General features: G+C 44.8%; 1 protein-coding gene across 2 annotated transcripts in view; it reads right to left on the minus strand.

The window, feature by feature from the left end:
• Nucleotides 1-22,732, minus strand: part of LOC140514153 (dual oxidase 1-like) — a 59,918-nt gene that overhangs the window by 33,404 nt on the left and 3,782 nt on the right. For both annotated transcript variants that reach the window (XM_072624240.1, XM_072624238.1), the window contains exons 3-18: nucleotides 18,937-19,020; nucleotides 18,252-18,416; nucleotides 15,890-16,077; nucleotides 15,383-15,584; nucleotides 15,031-15,197; nucleotides 12,931-12,991; nucleotides 12,690-12,786; nucleotides 12,261-12,351; nucleotides 9,890-9,992; nucleotides 9,525-9,697; nucleotides 9,003-9,178; nucleotides 8,565-8,683; nucleotides 7,095-7,232; nucleotides 4,437-4,550; nucleotides 2,153-2,352; nucleotides 1,494-1,679 (exon numbers count right to left, since the gene is read on the minus strand). In XM_072624240.1, the coding sequence (XP_072480341.1) occupies nucleotides 1,494-1,679; nucleotides 2,153-2,352; nucleotides 4,437-4,550; nucleotides 7,095-7,232; nucleotides 8,565-8,683; nucleotides 9,003-9,178; nucleotides 9,525-9,697; nucleotides 9,890-9,992; nucleotides 12,261-12,351; nucleotides 12,690-12,786; nucleotides 12,931-12,991; nucleotides 15,031-15,197; nucleotides 15,383-15,584; nucleotides 15,890-16,077; nucleotides 18,252-18,416; nucleotides 18,937-19,020 (2,264 nt within the window). The remainder of the gene's footprint in view (nucleotides 1-1,493; nucleotides 1,680-2,152; nucleotides 2,353-4,436; nucleotides 4,551-7,094; nucleotides 7,233-8,564; nucleotides 8,684-9,002; nucleotides 9,179-9,524; nucleotides 9,698-9,889; nucleotides 9,993-12,260; nucleotides 12,352-12,689; nucleotides 12,787-12,930; nucleotides 12,992-15,030; nucleotides 15,198-15,382; nucleotides 15,585-15,889; nucleotides 16,078-18,251; nucleotides 18,417-18,936; nucleotides 19,021-22,732) is intronic.

Genomic DNA, 22,732 nt, shown 5'->3' on the forward strand with positions numbered 1-22,732 from the left:
TGGGCACTGGGGCTAGGCTGAGCTCATCTCTGGGAAGTGAAATATATTTTTCAGCAGGTTTCTAACTAAGGGTGGAGTTAGGCCATTAAAACATCTAAGGATGTGAATCAAACTTGATCAGGATAACCAGGGTATGCCAACCCTGAAAAAAATCACTTAGCATTCTTTTCCTTCTCTGTAAAATGGGAATAATGTGGAAATATTCATGTCCATAAATAAACACTTCCATTTTGCTTCCATAAAATGAGGATGATGCTTCATAAACCTTAAAGTGGTACATAAATATGAGACTCAGCAAACTAACTAGAATAAATAGAGTACAGGACTTGGAGTTAGGAAGACCTGATTTGAAGCCCACCTAAGACATTGCTTAGCTGAGTGGTCCTGGGTAAGTCACTTAAATTCTCTGGGCCTCAGTTTCCTCATCTATAGTCAGACTTGCTGTGAGACTCAGATAAGGCAGTATATGTAAATGCTTTACAAAACTATGGAAATCTATGAAAATGTTTTGCATGACTGCACATGTATAACCTAGACAGAACTGCTTGCCTTCTCGAGGTGGGGGGAGGGAAGGGAGGGAGAGAATTTGGAACTCAAAATTGAAAGAAAACAAAGTTAAAACTTTTTGTTTACGTGTAATCAAGAAAAAATAAAATGAAAATGAAAACTAAATAAATTGAAAGGAATAAATAAAATGAAAACTATAAAAATGTAATTGTAATTACAAAAGACTTCTAGCTTAATTTAAAGTTATCTGAACTCATATGCACATGTGAAGGCAAATATAAGTTACGTACTTATATAAAGGAGGGAACTTTAGAGACCCCAACCACAGCCTAGTCTTAAAAGAATAGTGGAAGCCAGACTGGTCCTAAAGAGAGAGGAGAAGTAAAAGAAAGGAAACTAGAAGGAAGAGGGGAAAAGTCTGACCCATCTTGATACTTTTCTGAAGGAAGGGAGGTAGATACACAGGATTGTCTACACTGCCAATGTCTCCTATCTTTACCCTGGAGCAAACCAGAGTTCCATGGATAGGAGGTTGTGTGTGTGGGAAGCAAACTTAGGCAGCTCCTTTTGGAAAAACAGTTCCATGAAGCCTTGGATAAGTCACTTAATCTCTAATAGCCTTAGTATTCTCATCTGTTCGCCTCTAAGGTCTTTTCCAGCTCTATAGTTATGGTCTGATAACCATGGTGGTAATAATAATAATCCTTTATATCTGGCTAGAACTTACATTTCCACACTCACTTTTCTCATTTGGTCCTCACTATAACCTTGTTCAGAGGCTGCACAGATATTAGCAACCCCATTTTACAGATAAGGAAATTGAGGTACAGAGAGGTTAGGTTAGGTTAGGCCTAATATACCAGAGAAAATCAGTGGTAAACCTGACCTAGAACTCAGGTCTTCTGAATATAATCCAGTTATCCCACTGCATTACATAATGATATATCTAAGTCCTCACTCTACAATCAGACTGCCCCACAGCGTACCTGGGAGAAGAGATGTCTGAAGAACGTCTCCAAGATGTGGCTTCGACGCTTCCTTGTCACAGTTGTCCTCATCATTTCCTGCTCTCGAAGTTCCCACTCCTGGAAACTCAATCCATTGCTCTTCAGGATCTCCCGAAGACTGTGAACAAAGGTCTGCCGACCTTCTTCCAGGTTAAACAGCAACAGCTAAGGGGGTGAAGGAACAGAGGGAAAAGAAGTTGAGGGCAGTTGGGATTGCTACTCTAAACTGAGACCATACAAACTCTTGCCCCTGACTCAGTCTCCCACCTAAGACTTACAAATTCAATGGGGTCTCAAGTAATATGGGATTGGCTACATATGGACAAGTCCTCTCCTCAAGGTCAATGGCTAAGGATTCTGCCTGGATCTCCTTAGAAGATGACCCAGAAAAGGAACAAGTATCAGAAGGTCCTTTGTACTGAATAAAGGCATAGGGGAGACCTTCCGCGCTTTAGGGCCAGAGTTGGGGCCCTGACTTACATGGAGATCAATGATAAAGGATTTAATGATGGTACTGTGAATTAGTGCTAGTCAAGGTAACTTCATTTGAAGTATGCTAGCCCTGAACAAGTTGCTTAACATTTCTTTATAGGACAGAAGATGAGCAGTAGGGATAATGGTAAAAGAAAGAGATGTACCAAGTCATACTCCTTGGGAATCTTGAGTAGAAGTGCCCTTCGGCCCCGGTTGTTGGATTGGATCAAGTTTATCTTCTGGGAGTCCCGGAACTGGATGACACGGAGCAGTGAGAGCCGGCCATCCAGTACTTGAAGATACCCAGGCTGGAGATTCAGGACCACAGGACGGCAGGGCTCCTTCCTGCCTTGCCATTCAATGGCTGGACAGATGGACAGACAGAGAGTAACAGGGTCAGGTAGAGGAATTATTAGGGATTGTGTGGGAGGAATTGGTGATCTCTTAGCTCAAGAGTAGCCTAATGGAAAGCTAGGGTCGAGGTCAGGATCAGGACTTCTGCTTGTACTTAATATGCTCCCTATTTTTTTCAGGTCCTTAGAAGATGACCTTCCTCTCTCTATCATACTCTGCATTATAATTGGACACAAACTGACTATAATCACGAGGATGGGCATTCTTTGACTAACGGTCCCCAAGAAAGGATTTGCAAGAGTTTAGGCAGTTACAATATTTCACAGAATAACTTAATAGGACTGTAGAACTTGCAGCTGATGGGGGAGATGGACTACATGACCTTGAAGGCTAATGATAATAATAATTCATATAGCGCTTACCACATACTGGAAACTACAGTAAAAGCCTTTACAAATGTCAGCTCATTTGATCTTCACAACAACCCTGGGAGGTGGGTACTAGTCTTATCTCCAGTTTACATTTGAGGAAACAGAGGCAGGAAGAGGGAATGTGACTTGTTTAAGATCACATAGCTTAATAAGTGCCTCAGGTCAGATTTGTACCCATAGCATTTCATTTGATCTTCACAACTCTGGGAGGTAGGTGCTATTATTATCTCTACTTTACAGCTGAGGTAACTGAGACAGACAGAAGGACAGTGACTTGCCCAAGGTCACCCAGGTAGTAAGGAGATGGCAAGTTGGAATTTTAATCCTGGCTCTCCAGCTTCAGATTCAACACTCCCACTCAACCACACTCTCTTTTCTCAGTCCAGGGTGGGGGGGAGGGGAGGGACTGCTGCTGTTTTTATTTAGTTGTTTCTAATTATTTTGACCCCATTTGAGGTTTTCTTGGCAAAGATGGTTTGCCATTTCCTTCTCCAGCTCATTTTACAGATGAGGAAACTAAGGCAAACAGGGTGAAGTGACTTGCCCAGAGTCACATAGCTAGTAAGTGTCTGAGGTCAGATTTGAACTCAGGAAAATGAGCCTTCCTGCCCCCAGACCTGGCACTTTATCCGTTTATCTCTGCTCTTCTCTTCAACTAATTATTTGAGGGTAGGTACTATACTCCTTATCCCTCGCAGGGTCAAGAGTTGGGCACACTGTGGAGCTGAAAAAAAAGGAAGAAAGAAGCAGCCAGAGATTGTGGGGGAGGGTGCTGGAGGAAGAGTTTGGAGATGTAGAGCTTCATATGAATCCCCAGACCTATTTCTCAGCATCAGGAAATGGCTTTAGGGAGAGTTTTGGTTGAGTGGTAGTTTAAAGACCAGTCTAAGAACAAGGATTGATGATCAAGGAAGCATGGAAGAAAGGCTATGGTTGGAGAGTGAGTCTTGTGTTTAGAGGTTAAGTGAGAGAAAGAAGTCTCTCTGGTTTTATGTCAGCTTCAGAGGTTGAATAGAGGAGTCATTTCTGCCCAGTAATTTGCCCAGAGTCACATAACTAGTAAGTGTCTGAGGCTGGATTTGAACTCAAGAAGAGGAATCTTCCTGGCTCCAGACCTGCCACTCTATCCACTGCACCACCCAATAAACCCTGTAGAGTTCTACCATTATAAACCATTGGGAGGGGAGTTTTCAGGGGTAGGAGTTCTGAGAGGGTGGTTTGGGTGATACTCTGCCAGACGTTTAACATCAAGATGTTTCCTGACTACTACTGTTCTGTTAGCACTCCCCCAGAAAAGGGCACTCTACAACAGTGGAGAAGGTAAACTTTTGCAAGGCAGGGGCTTTTTTCTTTTTGTCTTTGAATCACCAGGGCCTTGCACAGCAGCTGGTATAGAGGAGATGCCCAATAAATTCTTATTTAATTGAAATAAATATAGGAGGCTAGGCAAATAGCCTCTAACAGGCCTTTTGGTCCTCTAACTAAGTCCCCAGATAAGCAGGAGATGCTTGGGAACAAGGGATCGCCATCTCTTTCTCTGGATAACTTGAGGAGTGGCTGGAGGGCATGGCACGACAGCTCTGATTTTCGAACAATCTATTTTCCTTCTTTCTAATCCCATGACCTGCCCCCCACCCCCACCCCCCGCCAATCCCAGACCCACCTTCCACACCCTGCACAAATTTCTCAGACATGCTGCTGTGTCGTTCCTGGGCCTGAAGTCTCTTGAAATTCCTTCTTCGGAGTCGAGCGACAATCCAGGCACTCAGCAGGCTGACTGGAGGAAGATGCAAGGACAGGAGAGAGCTCAGGTTGGGGAAGGGGAGAAGCAATTGGAGGAAGGAAGAAATGGGGATTTTAGAGGAAAGGAGTGGGTACAAGACATGGGAAAGGTTTCCAGAAGCAAAGATGGGAAGAGGGATCAGAGGACAGACTGCCTTTGCGTCATTCTTCAACAGCTCCCATTCCCCTTATCAGAGAGACCCCTTGGGCTCAATCTTGATCTTACAGGATCTTGGAATCTGTCCCCCCTCCCCCAGCCCCACCTTGGACTTCACCTTAAGAGAACTGATTCTGAACCAGGCTCTCAGAAGATGAAAATAAGGATTTGCCTTTTACAAAACCTCCCACCTCCTCTAGGCCAACTTGACCCAACTCCAGACTACTCCAGCCTTTAGGCCTGGGGCCATCAGAAACAACCCCTATGGAGCCCAACTCTAGAATTCCACACATGTCTCCACGGTTGGCTATTAGCCCAGACCAGCTCACAGGAGAAAGGAATGAGAGTAAGGCTTCTACCACAGATGACTATCTCCTAAAACAGCTTAAGGGAGGAAGGGGTCGGGATGGGGATTACAGAGCGATATTAACAATGATAAAGCATTTATATGGTGCTTAAAGGTTTGTAAGATGCTTTACATCTGAAAGAAAGAAAGAAAGCAGGCATGGAGTTTGTAAGCACTTTACGAATTTTATATCATTCTATCTTCACAACAATCCTGGAAGGTGGATACTGTTCTTATCTCCACTTTACATTTGAGGAAACAGAGGCAGAAGGAGGGAATGTGACTTGTCCACAATCACCTAGCTTAGTAAGTGTCTCAGGTCAGATTTGTACTCAGCATCTCAAATGATCTTCACAACAACTTTGGGAGGTAGGTGCTATCTCAGGAAACTGAGACAGAGGGTAAGTAGTAAATCACAAAGCTAGTAAATGTCAGAGGCTAGATTTGAACTCAGGTCTTCCTGACTTCAAGCTCAGAATCTAATAAGAGTAAGAATAAGCTGAGATGTATAGAGTGCTTACTATTCACCAGGCATTGTATTCAGTACTTCATAATTATTATCTCATCTCATCCTCACAACAATTCTATGAGGTAAGTGCCCTAGTTATCCTCATTTTACAGATGCGTGTGTGTCCCCATTTTACAGATGAGGTAACTGAGGCAGACAGAGATTAAGTTACTTGCCCAAGGTCACATATCAAATAAGTGTCTGAGGTAATAATTCAAGTCAGGTCTTCCTGAATCCACGTCCCACTACATGAAGCTGCCTACCTTGGGAAGGTGAGTTGTTGGATTTAGAAGGGGAAGGAAGGTCTTAGAGTAGAGAAAAAGGTTCTCTGGGATTGAAGGAGGGGCAGGAGCTATCAGTGTTGTATTTTGAGTGGTAGATAAATAACGGGATAAACTAGAGCTTTGGTGAAGAAATGTCATCCTCGTATTCTCCCAGGTCTAATAAGGGTGAGAGTAGAGGTAGGTGGGAAATGAGTTTGAATTTTAATTACTAGTTAAGTGAGGAAGGCCGTCAGGTCAGTTAAAGTGTAAAACTGGAAACAAAGGCAGCAAATGAGATTGATTCTATCCTTTTGAGTTCTAGAGGGCATCAGCTACGGTCCTATAATTTCTGGTCTCATTCAGCCTCCTTCAACACTATGTGGTACAGTGAAAAGAGAAAAGGACTGAGTCAAAAACACTACTTGGGTTTAAAAAAGTCTAACTTTCACACTCACTAGCCAGGTGAACATGGAGAAGTCATTTAGATTCTCGGAACCTCAGTTTTCTCATTCTTAAAGTGGAGCCTGTGTGCCCTGTCTGCTTCCCCGGTATGTCATAAGCATCTAATGAAAATGCTTTATTTCCACTACTCCTCCCCAGCTCTCACTTTGTTCCTCAGTCTCTAACATGCCCAACCACGGGGAGACTGGAGAACATCCAGTACCCTAGCTACACTGTGGTTGAAGAACAGAAAAATTTATAGTGCCAGGAATGTGTAGCTGGACTTGTCTGGAGGAGTGAGGGAACATCTGACTTCTGTGCCCCACCCTAGGCCATGCCCTGTTTGAACTCCCTGCCTATGAAAAAATGTCAGATGAGAATCTTTGGACTTAGGTAGTTCTTGGGGAGGGGGATGTGCACCGCATGGGAGGGAACACCTGACTCAAAGGGGGTAAGGGGAGGCTCCATGGGCTGTGCCTGCAGAGGGAGAACCAAACTAAACCCAGAATGATCTGGGGTTTCATGCCTACTTCCCATGATCCTTAGAGAGTAAATTCCAACAGATTTGAGCATGGGCACATATTTGGAAGGGAGGTTGGTATTCTGAAATGGGGCACTCCCTCCTCAGATACTTCTGTAGATCTCAAGTATTCTCAGTTCCCTTTCTCCACTTATGTTTCCATTTTCTGTCTCCTTCCTCTTCCTGGGAAGAGGGAGGGGACTGTCCATTGAGCATTCCTCACCAGTTGGAACTATCTCTTGTCCACAGTAACCCCTCCTGAGTCCCCTTCTAGAACTGTGCTTCCCTGACTGGGCATCCTTACCCAATGGGAAGCAGCAGAGGGCCCCAATTGTGATACCAAATCCAAAGCTGCTGCCTTTGAAATAGTCGAGCACCACCAGGGGTACACAGCCAGGCAGGCCTTCAGTTGTGATCTGCTGAGGTTGTGGGCAGGGGTCTCCTGGCAGGACAGAGGGGAACATGTCAGGACCCAGCAGAAGAGAAGACCACAGTCAAAATGATAGGAGAACACATTAGAGAAGGGAGGGAACGAAAAGGTCATTTTGTTCCACTCCCTTCACTTTATAGATGAAAAAATGGAGGCTTGGAAGTGACTTGCCCCAAGATCACACAGTGACAGAGCTCGGATTGAACCAGACCTGTACTGGAGATGGTTTGAACTGGCTTCAAAGAGTTGAATGTTAAATTTCTGGGGTGAGCATTTATACCTCCAAAAGCAGCAAACGCTACAAATCAGGGCTTTACTTGTTTTGTTGATTGTCTAAACTTACAAAAATGGTGGACAGAATGTTCATAATGTAGATTACATTTAAAAATGTGTTGAACATACAATTCCCCTTCCCCCTTTCTGGAGAGCTGCTTGTTAAATATTTACCAGCACATCCCTAGTCAGACCCCACCACATACTCCATCTGACTCCAAATCTAGGGCTTTTTCCACTGTACTGTACTTTGGCCTCTTTCCTAGGATTCCAGAGGTAAAAGAACCCTGTTACTTGAGCTTTCTTTACAGGAACTGCCCAGTCAATAGAGTTTGGGAAAGACCTAAGGGGAGCCCCATGGAGTAAGGGCAGCTGTCCCTATGAGAGCCTTGGAAGAGCAGGTTTAAGGGATCAGGAACATAAAGCAAGCAGAGACCCTTTTCCTGGTTTTACCAGAGAAGACAGACCACTGACTCTAACTTTAGTTGAGAACCAAACTGATCCAGATGTTTTCAGATGCATACCCATATCTTCACTGGCTGTATCTCTGTGATTGGGTTTCTCTCCCTGCTTTTGACACTTCTAAGCCCCATTCTGGTTTATAACTTAGTCAGTTCCCTCTGAATCTAGTCTTATCCTCTAAGGGGGCAGCCCTCCCTCAATACTTCCTCCTTTTCCCAGGTGAGCTAGGGAGAATCCTAGGGTTATTGCTCTAAAGCTGGAAGGGACCTTGAAGCCAACTAGTCCAACTTCCTTCTTTTGTAGAGGAGTAAATGGAGGCCCGGGGTGGAAACTGAGACTCAGTGACATGAACCAAAAAGCATAGGTAATAAGTATAAAAGGCAGGACTTGAACTCGGATCTCCTGGAGCCCATGCCCTTTTGACTACCACTGAACCAGCACTTTTAAGGGCAGGAACAGTGTTTATGCTATTTCCATCTTTCAGTTTCAGGCTTCACTGAATCAAACCTACTTGCAGGGGGAACAAAATAAGAGGGAGAGAATCTCATCCCAGCTCATCCCCCTAGCCATCCTCCAAAAGCCCCTTACCCTCCCCCAAAAATCACATACCCTCTTTCCACATAAAGACTTTGGGCTGCAGGGCACTCAGGCTCACATTGGTGACATCAACCAAGACGTCACGGAAGGAGGTGCTTCGTATCTTGGCCACCTCTTCCTGGGAGAACAAACTGATAGAAAGAGAAATGTTGAATCAGAATTGAAGGTGAAGAAGACTGACTACCTTCAAAACTCAAGAACAAAAGTGAGAAGAGGGTAGGAGATGAGATGAGAGAGTAAAAAAAGTAGAAGAAAACACAATAAGGTTGGTAACCAAGGTTCAAGATGGGAGTTCCAAGGGGAAAAGCATCTGGGACTCACAGTAGAGTTGAGGGTTTGGTGTGAGGTGGGATCTGAGGTTCAGTATAGAGATGGGTGTCAAAGGGAAAGGGAATGGGTGCCCACACTCAGGACCAAGGTTGGGGAATGGAGTTCCAGGTTAGGCCTCACCCATTCCTCGTGTTTTCAAACCAGTATCGGTCCCCATCTCGCAGTCTCATAAATTGATCAAGGATGATGGCAGTAAAGAGGGGCCCAGGATCCCCTCGGCACTCCAGCAGCCCCCCAGGAAGCAGCTCTAGTCGGGACAGGTCATGACGGTACATGGATGCTATTGCCTGCAGGACCTGGGGCCATATTGAAGATAAAAGTGAGTGAGATATCAGAACACTGGCCCCAAGTGGAAAAAGGTGATATCAAAGCTTCTGACACACTCAACTATTCTCCCAGGGTCCTAGATCAAAGAAGAGGAAGCCCACTGTATCTGGAGAAACAGTGACCATGTATGGCCTAGGACAGAGCACCCTGGCGGCCTGGGAGTCCTACTGTATAATGTGGGAAAAGAAATTCAATAGATAGAACTGCCTAAAGACACCCCTTTTCCTAGTGCCTCCCACCTCACTGGGTCTCCCGAGCCCTCTCTTGGTCTTCTCACACCCCTTTTTTCCTCCCCAACCTCCACTTCATCCTCACAATGCCATTACTCCGGGAAAGTTCAGGGTTGATATCTTCCCACCGGGTGACTGGGGTTAACCCCAGGGCTACCCTAGCCTGGTTGTAAGAGGGCAACCCCAGATCTCGGCCTCGTTGTAGCCAACTTGCTGAGTAGTCCGTACGAGAGAATTTCAGTGGCCCTGGCCAGAAATCTGAAAATGAGATAGTTCCCCAGATCAAACCCCACACTTGACTCAGTAGTGAATCAGATTTAAGTGAGGCAGAGTTGTACAATGCCTTCAGCCTCACTCTCTCCTCCCAAGCCATTGGAGTCCAGTGGCAAGATATAGACCAAGATGACTGGCAATGGGAAGATGGATAAAAGCATAGAGAAACCAACTCACCTCTCAGATCCTCCACTACCACATTATCCTCTCTCTCAGCAATCTGGGAGGCCATGCCCAAAAGTAGCGCATCCACTCCTTGGGCACTATGCAGGTTTGGGTTCTGGAGGGTTGGGGAGGGCAAAGAAGTTGGAATAGATGATGGAAACATATACTATCTTTACTACCTGGCCTTACTGTTCCATACCCTACCTAGGAAGAAAAAACTCCTCCTGCCCCTGGTGGGTTTTTTGGACAAAGAAGGTCCCACTCCAGGCATCAATTTTTCCATAAAAGACAACCATTCTTTCAGAGGTTTCCTTTGAACTCCTTCCTGTTCCAAACTGGCAAGCCAGCCCTTCCCTACAAGCGTTTTTCACAGCCAAGATCTGCAATACCTAGCCAAAATCCAGGACTGTTGAGTATCAGGTAGAGATATCAAAGTAAGGGAATGTGTGTGCATTCAATGTCCTCTAAACTTTGTGCTTGGGAGCTGTACAGTAAAGGGCCAGAAGAGCAAGGTTCTAATTCTGGGACTGCCCCTAACTGTATGACCTTGGGCAAAGTCCTTTAACCTCTTTTAGCCTCAGTTTCCTCATCCAAAAACCGGGTTCTAACACTGGCTGAACAAACCTCACTAGAAGTTGATGGGTTGAGGAACACATGGGAAGGGATGATACATGTGAAAAATGTATCTTTTGGATGTCTGGATACCAGGGCAAAAGCCACTCTGGGCCACCTAAGGAATGAGGATTGGGTTCATCTCAGTCAGAAGACCTGGGTTCAAATTCTGCCTCTGATATTTGTCTGTCTAAATTTGGGCAAGGCCTCAGTATAATCAGTTGTAAAATGAAGGGATTGGTCTCTTCTAGCACTAAATCTATGATCCTATGATCCTTCTCCTCCTTGGGTACCACTGGAGAGAGAGGAAAGAAAGGAAACACTGAGGCACAGAATGGCACAGGGAAAAGTTGTGGAGAAACACAGGATTTAGAAGTTCAGGCTTCAGAGGCTCACTAAGTTGTGGGCATCTAAGTGGTACAGTGGATAGAGCACTGATCCTGGAGTCAGAAGGACTTGAGTTTAAATCTGACCTCAGGTACTTACTAGCTGTGTGACCCTCAGCTAGTCACTTAACCCCAATTGCCAAAAAAAAAATAATCTCACTAAGTTGTGAGAAGAAAGGCTCCTTTGAGGTAGCAAATAGAAAGCTGACTTTGGAGTCCAGAAGAATTGGGTTCCAATTCCGCCTTTGCCACGTGTTGGCTGTGTGACTCTAGACAAGTCACCTAACCTTTTTAGCGTCCAAGGCAACTCTCTGAGACTCTAAGTTGCAGAGAAGTACTACCTTGTATAGAGACTCAATGGGAACTGACCACAGGTCTAGTCAATAAAAAGAATTTTTGAGTGGTCAAGAATAAGGATACTGTACACACTCAACTGAGTATGAAAATCGATCTTACCTTACAGGAAAGTAAGGGGGAAGGGGATAAGAGGGGAGATGATAGAAGGGAGGGCAAATGGAAGGAATGGGTAACCAGAAGAAAAAACTTTTGAGGAGGGACAGGGCTCAAAGAGAGAATAGAATAATTGGGGGGTGGGATAGGATGGAGGGAAATATAGTTAGTCTTTCACAGCATGACTGTTACAGAAGTCTTTTGCATGAATACACACATATAACCTATATCAAATTGCTTGTCTTCTCAATGGGGGTGGGTGGGGAGGAAGAAAGGGAGAAAATATGGAACTCAAAGTTTTAAAAACAAATGTTAAAAATTGTTTTTACATACAACTTGGAAATAAGATATACAGGCAGTGTATGTAGATGTACAGAACGTATACATGTATAGATATATAGAAATCTAACTTGCCCTACAAGAAAATAGAGGTAGGGGATAAGAGAAAGGGGAGAGTGGTGTGATAGAAGGGAGGGCAGATTGGGGGAAATGGTAATCAAAATGCATGCCCGATGTGGGGTGGGGGAAAGGGAGAGATGGAGAGAAAATTTGGAAGGCAGAATCTTGTGGAAGTGAAAGTTGAAAACTAAAAATAAATTAATTAACAGGAAAAAAAAAAGAATAAGGATGCTGAAGAGGGGCCATGGCCTCAAATTGGCTCTACAGGAATCCAGTGATATCACTGGTCATCTTAGAGAAGGAAGAACCAATGGTAACAATAGCAACATCAAGGAACACTGGGAATTTGGGAAAGGCTAATCTCAGAATTTCTCAGTGGAATAGAGTTGGGCTGGGGCCATTCTAGACTGCCTTCCTTTTTCTCGTGACATATTAGCCACATGCCTCTTCATTTTCCACTAGCTTCCCCCAAGCTGTCACCCCCAATGATATCTTCCCCCTCAATACACATCTCCCCAGTCATAATATTCCCTTACCTCTCGATTCCAATAGCTGTTACAGACCCTGAGAGCCGGAAAGACTCCTGATTTCCCACTGGTGACTTCTTGGAAATGGCAGCTGGAATTTCTAAAGCAAGGGTAGGAGAAAGACTGTTTTGACCACAGGGGTCCTCCAGCTCTTGCTTCTGTGGAGCAAGGCCTCTCCCAGGGGTCTTCCCACAATTGCTACCCTCAAACTGCAATCTGCAGTCATAGTTTCTTACAAGTGGAGGTACCAGAAATTGAAAATTGGGAAACTATGCCTCAAAGAGGATGCTGCTCTCCCTTTTCTCCTTGCTCTGCCCTTTCTCCACCTTTTCCCACCTTCTTTATAACCCCAGTGCTTGGGACACAATAAACGCTTGTTGACTGACCAACTGACTACCCCTCTTCATAAGCCTCTCCCATCTCAGCCTTTCCCCTCACCTCATGTAGACACCAGGGGGCACCATAGAGGAGAAGAGTTGCTTGGAGACTGCTAGGAACTCAGGGGAGATGCTGGGATCCAGGAATGACTGATAACCTGGATGGGGGATTGGGAAGCAATATGGCACTGGGCTCCCCAAGTGATTCCCCCCAGACATTGTCCATCCCCCAGTCAGATTCAGTCTCAGTCCATGATCACTCAGTGCTTACTGGATGTTAACCTCCCCCTTTTTCATCTCACCTTTATACTCTGGGGTCTTCTTTTGTAGAAAACTGGGCAGCCACTCGTACAAAACAATGTTCTGAAGGAAGGAGAAAGACACGAGAGGGCTTTATGGGGACTGGAGAGAGGAGGGGAATTGGTTTTCATTTTTTGTCTCTGCGTTCCCAGCTCTTAGAACAATGTTTCACATACAATAAATGCTTGCTAACTCGCTTAGCAAATTTAAATTGCTGAGTAAATTGCTTAGTAAGTGCTTATTAAATTTCATCAAGTACTTTGTTTCTTTAAAATAAATTTTTTTTGATGAATGAAAATAGATTTTTTTTCTCCCTCCAAATTGCCCAATCAGAAAAAACAAAAACACCAAACCCTTGTAACAACTATTCATAGGCAAACGAAACAATTTTCTACCATGGCCAAAAATAAAGTCTCAGTATGGATCCTGAGCCTATTAATTCTCTGACAGTAGATGAGGAGAATGGGGAGAGGAGGACTAGAGAGGAGAAAAGAGACAAGAAACGGCGACAAAGAAAGGAGTGGGGAATTATCTGGAGGAAACTTTGAGGGATCCTTGTCCATAGAGTAGAGGAGTCCCTAGGAAGGTTATAACCTATTCTCTTTGGGGTTAGACTCTAATATAGCATGCCAAGTCACTTAACCCCGTTTGCCTCAGTTTCCTCATCTGTAAAATGAACTAGAGAAGAAACTGCAAACCACTCCACTATTTTTGCCAAGGAAACCCCAAATGGGGTACTATTGAACAACAATAAACTGCCTTGATGTTCACAATCCTGGGAGGTGACTGCTATTCATATTCTCATTTTACAGTTACAGAGGTTAAGTGACTTGCTCAGGGTCACACAGCTAGTGTTTGAGGTCAGATTTGAACACAGGTCCTCTGACTCCAGGTCCAGTAATCTATCTACCACACGTCCTAGCAGCTTCTGGGAGGTCAGAAAAGTCTTCCCACAGAAGGTAGCACCTGAGCTAAGCCTGGAAGGAAGCTGAGGATTCTAATAGACAGAGATGAGAAAGGAGCACCTTATCACATGGGAAACAGACTTGGTAAAGGGAAAGAGGTGGCAGATGGAATGCTAAGTTTAGAGAATTGCAAGTAAGCTCATTTGGCTGGCACAGAGAAGAGTAAGTGTGAAATCTGTTTGGAAAGTAGGCTACAGCCAGATTGTTTAGGGCTTTAAATGACAAACTGAGGGAGTTGTATTTTATCTTAGAGACATGAGGGAGCCAATGATGATTCTTGAGCAGGGAAATGATATGGTCAGATCTGTGCTTTAGGAAGATTATTTTGGCAGTTGATGGAGAATGAATTGGCAAAAGAAGAGACTAGAAACAGGGTGGTCAAAGAGGACGCTACTGTAAAAAAAATCTAAGCAAGAGGCAGTAAGGAAATGGTGGAGAGAAAGAGGCTTCATGCTGTGTAGCTAAAATGGATAAAACTTGGTAACTGATTGACTATGAGGGGTTCAAGAGAGGGAAGCGTCAAGGATGACTGAATTGGTAAACTGGGTACCTACAAGGATGGTGGTGTTCTCAACAGAAACAGGGAAGTACAGAGGAAGGCTAAGTTTACTGTGGAAGATAAGGAATATTTTATATACTTTCAGAGTAGGTCAAGACTCTCTTCTGATAGGAAACACCATAGGATGGGATTGGATGTGTCCCTACTCTATTTTTCTTTTTGGAGGCAATCAGAGTGACTTGTCCAGGGTCACACAGCTAGGAAGTGTCTGAGGCTGGATTTGAACTCGGGTCCCCCTAACTCCAAAGTTGGTGCTCTATCCACTGTGCCAGCTAGCGGCTCTGTGTTTCTACTCTAAAAGTATTCTTATGCCTTGTAAGACAGAAGTAGGTGTCTGGGTCCCAGAATCTTAAAGCTGCATGGGAACTTACTGTCCATTTCATCTCCCACCCTTTCTCCATCTCATTTTATAGATGGGGAAATTCAGGTCCGAAGAGAAGGTAACTTGAAGTTATAGGGCTGGTTAGGAGACTGTCTGAGCTCCATTTCTAGTATGCCAGTTCTCAGAATTCCCAAACCAGTGTTCTTTCCACTACACCCACCATAGCTGTGTGGAAGGGTGTGGCCCCTGGGCTAACCTGGTAGGTGGCGATGACCCTCTTTCGGGCATGCTGGAACAGCTCCTCATCTCCCCAGGTCGGGTGCTCCTGGGCCAGCCTCCGAGCCCACAGGTTGTGGTATCGGAACCAAAGGAGACCCAGAGCCTGTAGAAATGGGTTTTGGTTCCCTCTCTCCGCTCCAAAGGCTACAACCAACAGGAAGGGAGGAAGGTGATTTTGTTAACTGAGGTGCTGATCCCAACACCCACTTGACTCCCCCCAACCCTCACTAATTCCAAGATTCAAATGGCCCCACAATCACTCACTAACCTACCCTCCCCTTCAACCTTTTCCTGTGTGCCCTGCCTCTCCAGATAACTGGAGACCTCACCATATAGCCCATGGGGGCCACGCTGCCCTGTGGAAGGGTCTGGTGCTGTCCACATGAGGAAGGTTCCATGAGTGTCCTTGGGGAAAGCGGGGTCTGGTCCTGACGCCAGTTCCCCACCTGAGAAGCTCCTCAGTGCATCGCTCCAGGAGTGAGAGGAGCCATAGATGGCACTGCCATCCAGCCAGCCTGTTACCTCATTGGTCTATGGACAGTCACAGATATAAGGGGAGGTGAAGTATTGGCTGGTAATAGCCAATGAGTCAGGTACGCACCTGGGGACACCACAGTCAGTCTCTGAACCTGAGGAATTGCACAATCTCCATCCCTTCCCCAACAGGAGAGCTCCAATGACAATCCCCCTCCCCATCATTATTACAGTAGCCCAACAGACCTCAGAGACTGACTAGACCTCTGTTGGGGAAAAAAAAGGATATTGATGACAGCTACTGCCAACCCCCTCCTGCTAATATTCACTTAGCTCCAAGTGGACTCCCTCCAACATCTCACCTGATCCCGGGGGTTGCTAGGACTCTGTCCAGTATCTGGATCCCATTGGCTTCTCTGGAATGGGAGCACCACATCTCCCTTGTCACTGGGGTCAAACACTGGGTCCCCAGCTGGTATACGGATATTCAAGAACTCAATAGGACAGCCTGTCCGCTCCACACTCACCACTTCTGAGAGCACATGGTACCCTTGGAGACAGGGAAGGATCAGGGGGAAGTCAGCCAAGGTATAAGGAGAAAGAACAGAGACTTTCCTGGTTGACTCCCTATACACTTGGGCCCCACACAGAGACATCTTGTTACAGTGGGTAGAACACTGTGTTTGAAGTCAGAAGGTTCAAGTAGGTTCAATTCCCATCCCAAACATTTATTGTGTGACACTGGATAAGTAAGTTAACCTCTCTGAGCCTCACTTTTCTCATCTGTAAAATGGTAGCACCGACCTCACAAGGTTGTTTGGAGGACCAAATAAGATGGTATATTTGAAGTGTTTTGCCAACTTTAAAGTATTCTCTAGGGGCAGTTAGGTGGCAAAGTGAATAGAGCACCAGTCTTGGAGTCAGGAGCACCTGAGTTCAAATCCAGCCTCAGATACTTGACACTTGCCAGCTGCGTGACCTCGGGCAAGTCACTTAACCCCAACCGCCCTGCCTTCCCCCATCCAAAAACAAAGAAATGAAGTACTCTCTAGATATCAGTTATTATTCTAGCAAGTTTTCTCTCAGAGTTTCTGAAAACTCACTTCCCCAAAACAGACAGTCTTTAGTCTGTGCCCCAACTTCCTCTACCCTGCAGCTCAGTCTCTGGGCCAAGCCCTTATGTCCATGCTGTTGTCATTCCCAGTCTGATTCTCTCCTTGGCAACCAGGGAGGTGCCCAGTGGGTTTGCCTAGACAGGTGGGTTGGCAACATGGGTTTCAACATGCCAGCTGGGAGCTTGCCCAGGAAGGCCAACCTCCATGACAATGTGGATGAGTGAAGACAGCAAGGTGCCCTCCTTTATGGGGCACATGAACAAAAGACTGGCATGGCTGGGCTGGGCCCAAGAAGGGCAGCAGGGCAGACTCTTTGTCTTTCTGAACACCAGGGATCAGAATCTAAACCTCAGTTTACTCTTTTTAAAAACTAGGCTGTTGATTTATATCCCTCATGTTTAACATGAGTAGGCACAGTTAGCTAGCCCAGTGTAGAGAGTGCCAGGCCTGGGGTCAGGAAGACTCATCTTCATGAGTTCAAATCCAGTCTCAGACACTTATTAGTTGTATGACCCTGAGCAAGTCACTTAACCCTGTTTGCCTCAGTTTCCTCATCTGTAAAATGAGCTGGAGAAGGGAAATGGCAAACCACTCCAGTATCTCTGCCAAGGAAACCCCAAATGACTGAACAACAACTTGCACATAGTAGGTGCTTGATAAATGTTGAAATGAATTAAATTAAATCTGTTAGGTCATAGAACCATAGATTCAAGTATAGTATCTAGTCACAGAATCATAGGTTTAGAGTGCTAAGGAGACCAAGTTTAACCTCCTTTTACAGATAAAGAAAACCAAGGCTGAGAAAGAGAAGTTACTTGGCCAGGGCCACATATCTGAAGCAGGATTCAAACTCAGGTCTTCCTGACTTCAAGTCCAGAGCTCTGTCTACTGGGTCAACACCCACTTGACTCCCCCCAACCCTCACTAATTCCAAGATTCAAATGGACTCACAATCACTTACTAACCTACGCTCCCCTTAAACTTCTTCTGTCTGCCCTGTCTCTCCAGATAACTGGAGACCTCACCATATAGCCCGTGGGGGCCACGCTGCCTCTCAACTCTGACCCCTTCATTTTACGTATCAGGGTCCTGCCTCTCAACTCTGATCTCGTCATTTTACATATGAGGGAACTGAGGCCCAGAGAGGTACAGTCAGTCTGATAAACATTTATTAATTCCCCCTCTTTTCTTGAAAACTTTCCCTAAGTTTCCTTAGATGGCCACAATCCCTGACCTGGCCCTAAAGAGCCACAGTGGCACAGGACATCCTAACCTTTAATTTCTGAATGAAATCTTTTCCTTTCCAGTCTTTTAGCCAAATCACATGAGAGGGCCTCCCATGAGTTCCCATCTACTCCCACATGAATCTACAATTCCCAGTCAGGGTGGAGATTTGATGACCTGGCTCCTTTTCTACCGCGCACCCACCCCATCCCCAGACAATTCTGAATTCATCTGCTTCCCTTCTTATCTCCTTCTACTTCCTAGACACCTCCTCAGCTCACTAATCTCCTCCTTCCGTTCTCCTACCTCTTCAGTAGCCTTTTTCCTTTCAACCTTATCCCTGCTCCTTTTTTACCCTCCTCCCTCACTTGCTCCCAACTCTCACCAAAGAAGACCCCTAACACTGTTCGGTTCCGGAAGGAGGGCTGCCCTGCTGAACCCCGCATAGCGGCATTACTGAGATTTCGGGGATTAGGCAGGTACGGCTCATCCAATGGCTGGAACACACCATCCGCATAAGTGGCGGGCACCAGACGCCGTAGCCGGGAGCCTGGGAAGATAAAGACAACACGGTCATTTGAGGGACCAAGTCTGATCTTTGCCCAGAACTGTTCCCAGGGACTCCTCTACTAGACACATTGGTATTGATGGGATCCTAAGATGCAGACCTGAGAGATGCCTTAGAGGCTATCAGATCCAACTCTCCTATTTTACTGATGAGGAAATTGAGGCAAAGAGAGGTTAAGTAACTTGCCCAGGGCCGTAAAGCTAGTTAGTGTCAGTTGAGATTTGAACTCAGATCTTCCTGATTCCACTATCCCAAGCTGCCTTTTGAGGGAGGGTTCTCCTGTTCCCTCTTCCTTATTTCCCTCTGCAATCTTCATCGCCCCTATTTTACCCCCTCCCAATTCTTCCTACTCATTCCACTCTTCCATTCAGGCCCCATAAACCCCTCTACTTCATTTTTTTAAATTTTTATTTATTGAATTTTTAATTCAGGGAATAACCCTCTACTTCATTCTGATCAGCCCTGGCCCTGGGGAACCTATCTCAGATGACTTCCCACCTACCCTTGCTTCCCCATCTGTGTTCTGCAAGATTGTTGTACCAGCCATCAAATCGTTGTACTTCCCAAGAAATGGAGCTCCAGGCACCTGCAAAATGATGAGCATGTATCAGGGGGGAGTCTGTTCGGGAGAGGATAGCAATGGCAAGTAGGAGCTGAACACTGTAATTCAAGCAAGGGTCCCCATGGAGACTTGTTGTTTGATGGAAAATAGATGGAAGAGAGAAGGCCTATACTGGGCAGTAATAACCTTTTTTTTTGTCTTGGACTCCTCAAGCTATCAGTTATATAGTGCTCTAGGGCTTACAAAGAGATTTACAAATATTATCTCATTATATCCTCACAACAATTCCGAGAGGTAACTGCTAATATTACCCCTATTTTACAAATGAGAAAACTGAGGCACACAGAGGTTAAGGGACTTGCTTAGGGTTACAGAGCTAGTAAGTTTCTAAGGCCAGATTTGAACTCAAGGTCTTCCTTGAAGTCTAGAACTTTATCCGACCCCTATCAAGCTGCTTCTATAATATGGTTAAATGCATAAAATAAAATACATTGGGTCACAAAGAAGACTAATTCTATTAAAATACAGTAGTCAAGATTTTTTTTAAAGTTCAAAGATTCCAGGTCAGGAACCCTGGCCTAGAGAGATATCCAAAACAACACCTCTGTTTGGAGTGTGCTGGGTGTCTAGGGCATGTTCTGGCAAGGAATCCCTAAAAGTCAGATAGAGAGGAATTGTTAGCCAAAAAGGAAAAACCAGGTGACAGAGAAGCCTACCTGGAGCAGTCATGAAGAAAGGAAAAGAGAGGGGAGGAAAGGTCCAGGGGAGATGGGCACAGGGGAAGAAGAGACAGAGAGAGCTGTCTAAGGGATGAGGGGAAGAGAAATTTGAGCATTGAGAAATATCCAGCACATAACAGTGCAGGTCATAACAGTTCAAGAACAGTCTCACGCTGCTCCCAAAAAAGCAATATTAGAAAGCTGGAGGTTGAACTGATTTTACACTTCAAAAGAGAAGGAAGCTGCCCATACAGTTTCATGTATAATCAATTCTTTTTTTCTATTCTACAACATACATGGACATACTCAATTTATTTCATGTTTCAATTCAAAATAAAAATAAAAGGTCATAAAAGAGTAATATCCAAGGGAAGATGCCAGCTCCATCCCCCAGGTGAGAGAGGAAATGTCACCTCACTATAACATCAACCTCCTCATAGGGGTGTCATTGGGCGGGGTGAGGATTGGCTCTCACAGATCTGGCCCAGGGCAGGGGTGGGGGTCAGAGAGACCATGGTATTTAAAGCCTTTACTTGACCTGGCTCTTCTCCCAGTTCCTGGGAGGGAATGGGGTCTGGGCTGGTCATGTTGATGACTTCACCTCCAAATATTCACTGAGCACCCCACCTCCCCTGAAATTCCCCCTTGGATCTTCTGTCACGCCGACCCCACAACACTCCTCCTTAAAATCTGGTGATTGGGAAAGAGGAGGGTAGGAGGCCAGAGGGATAGTTTCTTGGCCAGTAGATGGGTTTAAGCCCCTAGGACGAGGAATGGGGGGGGGGGGAGGGGAGGCGGTCCTAGTAAGCAAGAGGTATAACTGTGCCAGATTCCTCACCCCAAATGGTAAGACTATAGAAGTGGAATTCACTTGCTTACCTACCTGGCAACAGGGGGGAGGAATGAGCCTCTATTAGCAGGTGTTTCCTCTTTGACTCTTGGCAACAATCCCCCCCCACAACTTTTCCCTCCTTCCTGGCCCCCCTCCCCAGCAGTCTCTTCCACATACCCTGTAAGCATGCAGCACATTGGGGTAATACAGGAGATGACTCAACCATTGGAGTTTGAGCAAAAAACAAAAAAACTGAGTGGAGGATTTAGAGACTAGGGATAAAGATCAGGGTAGCGACAAATCGAAGCCAAAGGAAGAGGGGAAGGGAAAAAAGCTTGGGAAAGAGGGAAAAATCAAGGTCAAAAGGCAGGAATAGATACAGTGATAACAATGTAAGAAGGAAAGACCCAGGGAAGCTAAAGATAGAACCACAGTCCTAGAGACCCCAAGAGTCTGTCAGTCAATCAACAAGCATTTATTAAAGGCATACTATGAGGCAGAAGTAGGGCTAAATTCTAGGAATACAATGAAAGACAAAAGCAATCCTTGCTCCCAAGCCGCTTGTATTCTAATGCAGGAAACAACAGGTAAGTAATTAGGCAGATTTGGAAGCAGAGAGAAGAGATATACAGAGTGGATAGAAAGTGACTTCAGAGGGGAAAGGCAAAGCAGCTGGTGGGGGAACCAGGAAAAGCCTCCTGCAGAAAGTAAGACAGTATAGGAGGAAAAGAGAAGTAGGCCCAGGTAGAGTGTTACGGACATCCACAGTTAGTGGTCTTAACAAGGACGAACATCCAGTAAACTGAAAAAGAGCAGTCAAACAAGTAGGAAAAGAGCCAGGAGAGAGTAGTGAGGACCTGCACAGAAGATCTACAGGTATATAGGAGCAGGTGATCAGTGCTGAATGCTACAGAAAGGTCAAAATGGATGACAGCTGAGAAAAAGGCATTGTGTTTGGCAATCGAGAGCATTGGTAACTTTGGAGAAGGTAATTACAGATGAAGTTAGATTTGGATCACTGAGAGTTTGAAAGAGAGTGAGAAGAAACACCTAGTATAGATGGCATTCTCAAGGATGTTAGCTCAAGGGAAGGAGAGACAAAAGACAATAGGTTGAAATGATAGTAAGATCAAGTGAGGCATTTTTAAAGGACAGGGTGATTTGGTCAGGGGCTTAATTAGCAGAAAAGAAGCTAATAAAGGGAGAAATTGATTAGATGGAGAGTGGGAATGATAGAGGGTATAATCTATTGGAGAAGATGATGGGATCAAAGATACACGTAGAGGGATTAGCCTTGGCAAGTAAAGTCTCTTCTTCATGTGAGACAAGAGTGAAAGAGGAGAAAGTGGGTGACACATAAGAGTGATTTGAGATAAGAAGGAGGGGAGGAGAGGGAACTGCTGGAGAACTGCCTCAACTTTTGTTGTGATGAAGTATTGAGACAAAATCCTATCTCCCTGCCTCTGATGAAAACAAAAAAAAATACAAAATCTCTTAATCTTAAACATTTCTTGGAATATTTCCAGTAACCTTCCTTCTACTCCAGTTTTTTTTCCTGTCCCTTTATGTCAGGAATTTCTTCCTTATATCTAATCCAGGGATGGGGAATCCATGGTCTCAAGATTACGTGGCCCTCTAGGTCCTCAAGTTCAGCCTTTTGACTGAATCCAATCTTCACAGAACAAATCCTTTTATTAAGGGGACTCTAACCTAATTCTCTTTTGTAGCAACTTATGGCCACTGCCCCTCATTCTCTTTGTAGAGATGGGAATTATCATCCTTAGTTGAATAACACTACATAGATTTGAAGACAACTGTTCAGCTTTCTTTCAGAATTTTTTTCTAGGCTAAACAATTCCAGTTCCTCTAAGTTTATCTTCATTTTATTTTGGTCTCATATATATATATTTATATCTATCTATCTATAGATAGATAGATAGATAGATACCTATCTATCTATATGTGTATATATATATATATATATATCTGCCTCCCCTCTGTTCTCCACATTTCAGTAAGTAGGTAAGATTAGTTGAGAATTTAACCAGGGTGGAGTGTTGCATGATGATATCCCAGTAGATTAAATTTTTGTCAATCACTTTTTAAGTTTAAGTGACTTCAGTTTTGAAGTCACTTTGAGCCCTAGACCCTTTCCTGACCTACTTGTGTCTAGTCATCCTTGTCC

The sequence above is a fragment of the Notamacropus eugenii genome, chromosome 7, assembly GCF_028372415.1.
Source record: "Notamacropus eugenii isolate mMacEug1 chromosome 7, mMacEug1.pri_v2, whole genome shotgun sequence".
Classification (NCBI taxonomy): domain Eukaryota; kingdom Metazoa; phylum Chordata; class Mammalia; order Diprotodontia; family Macropodidae; genus Notamacropus; species Notamacropus eugenii.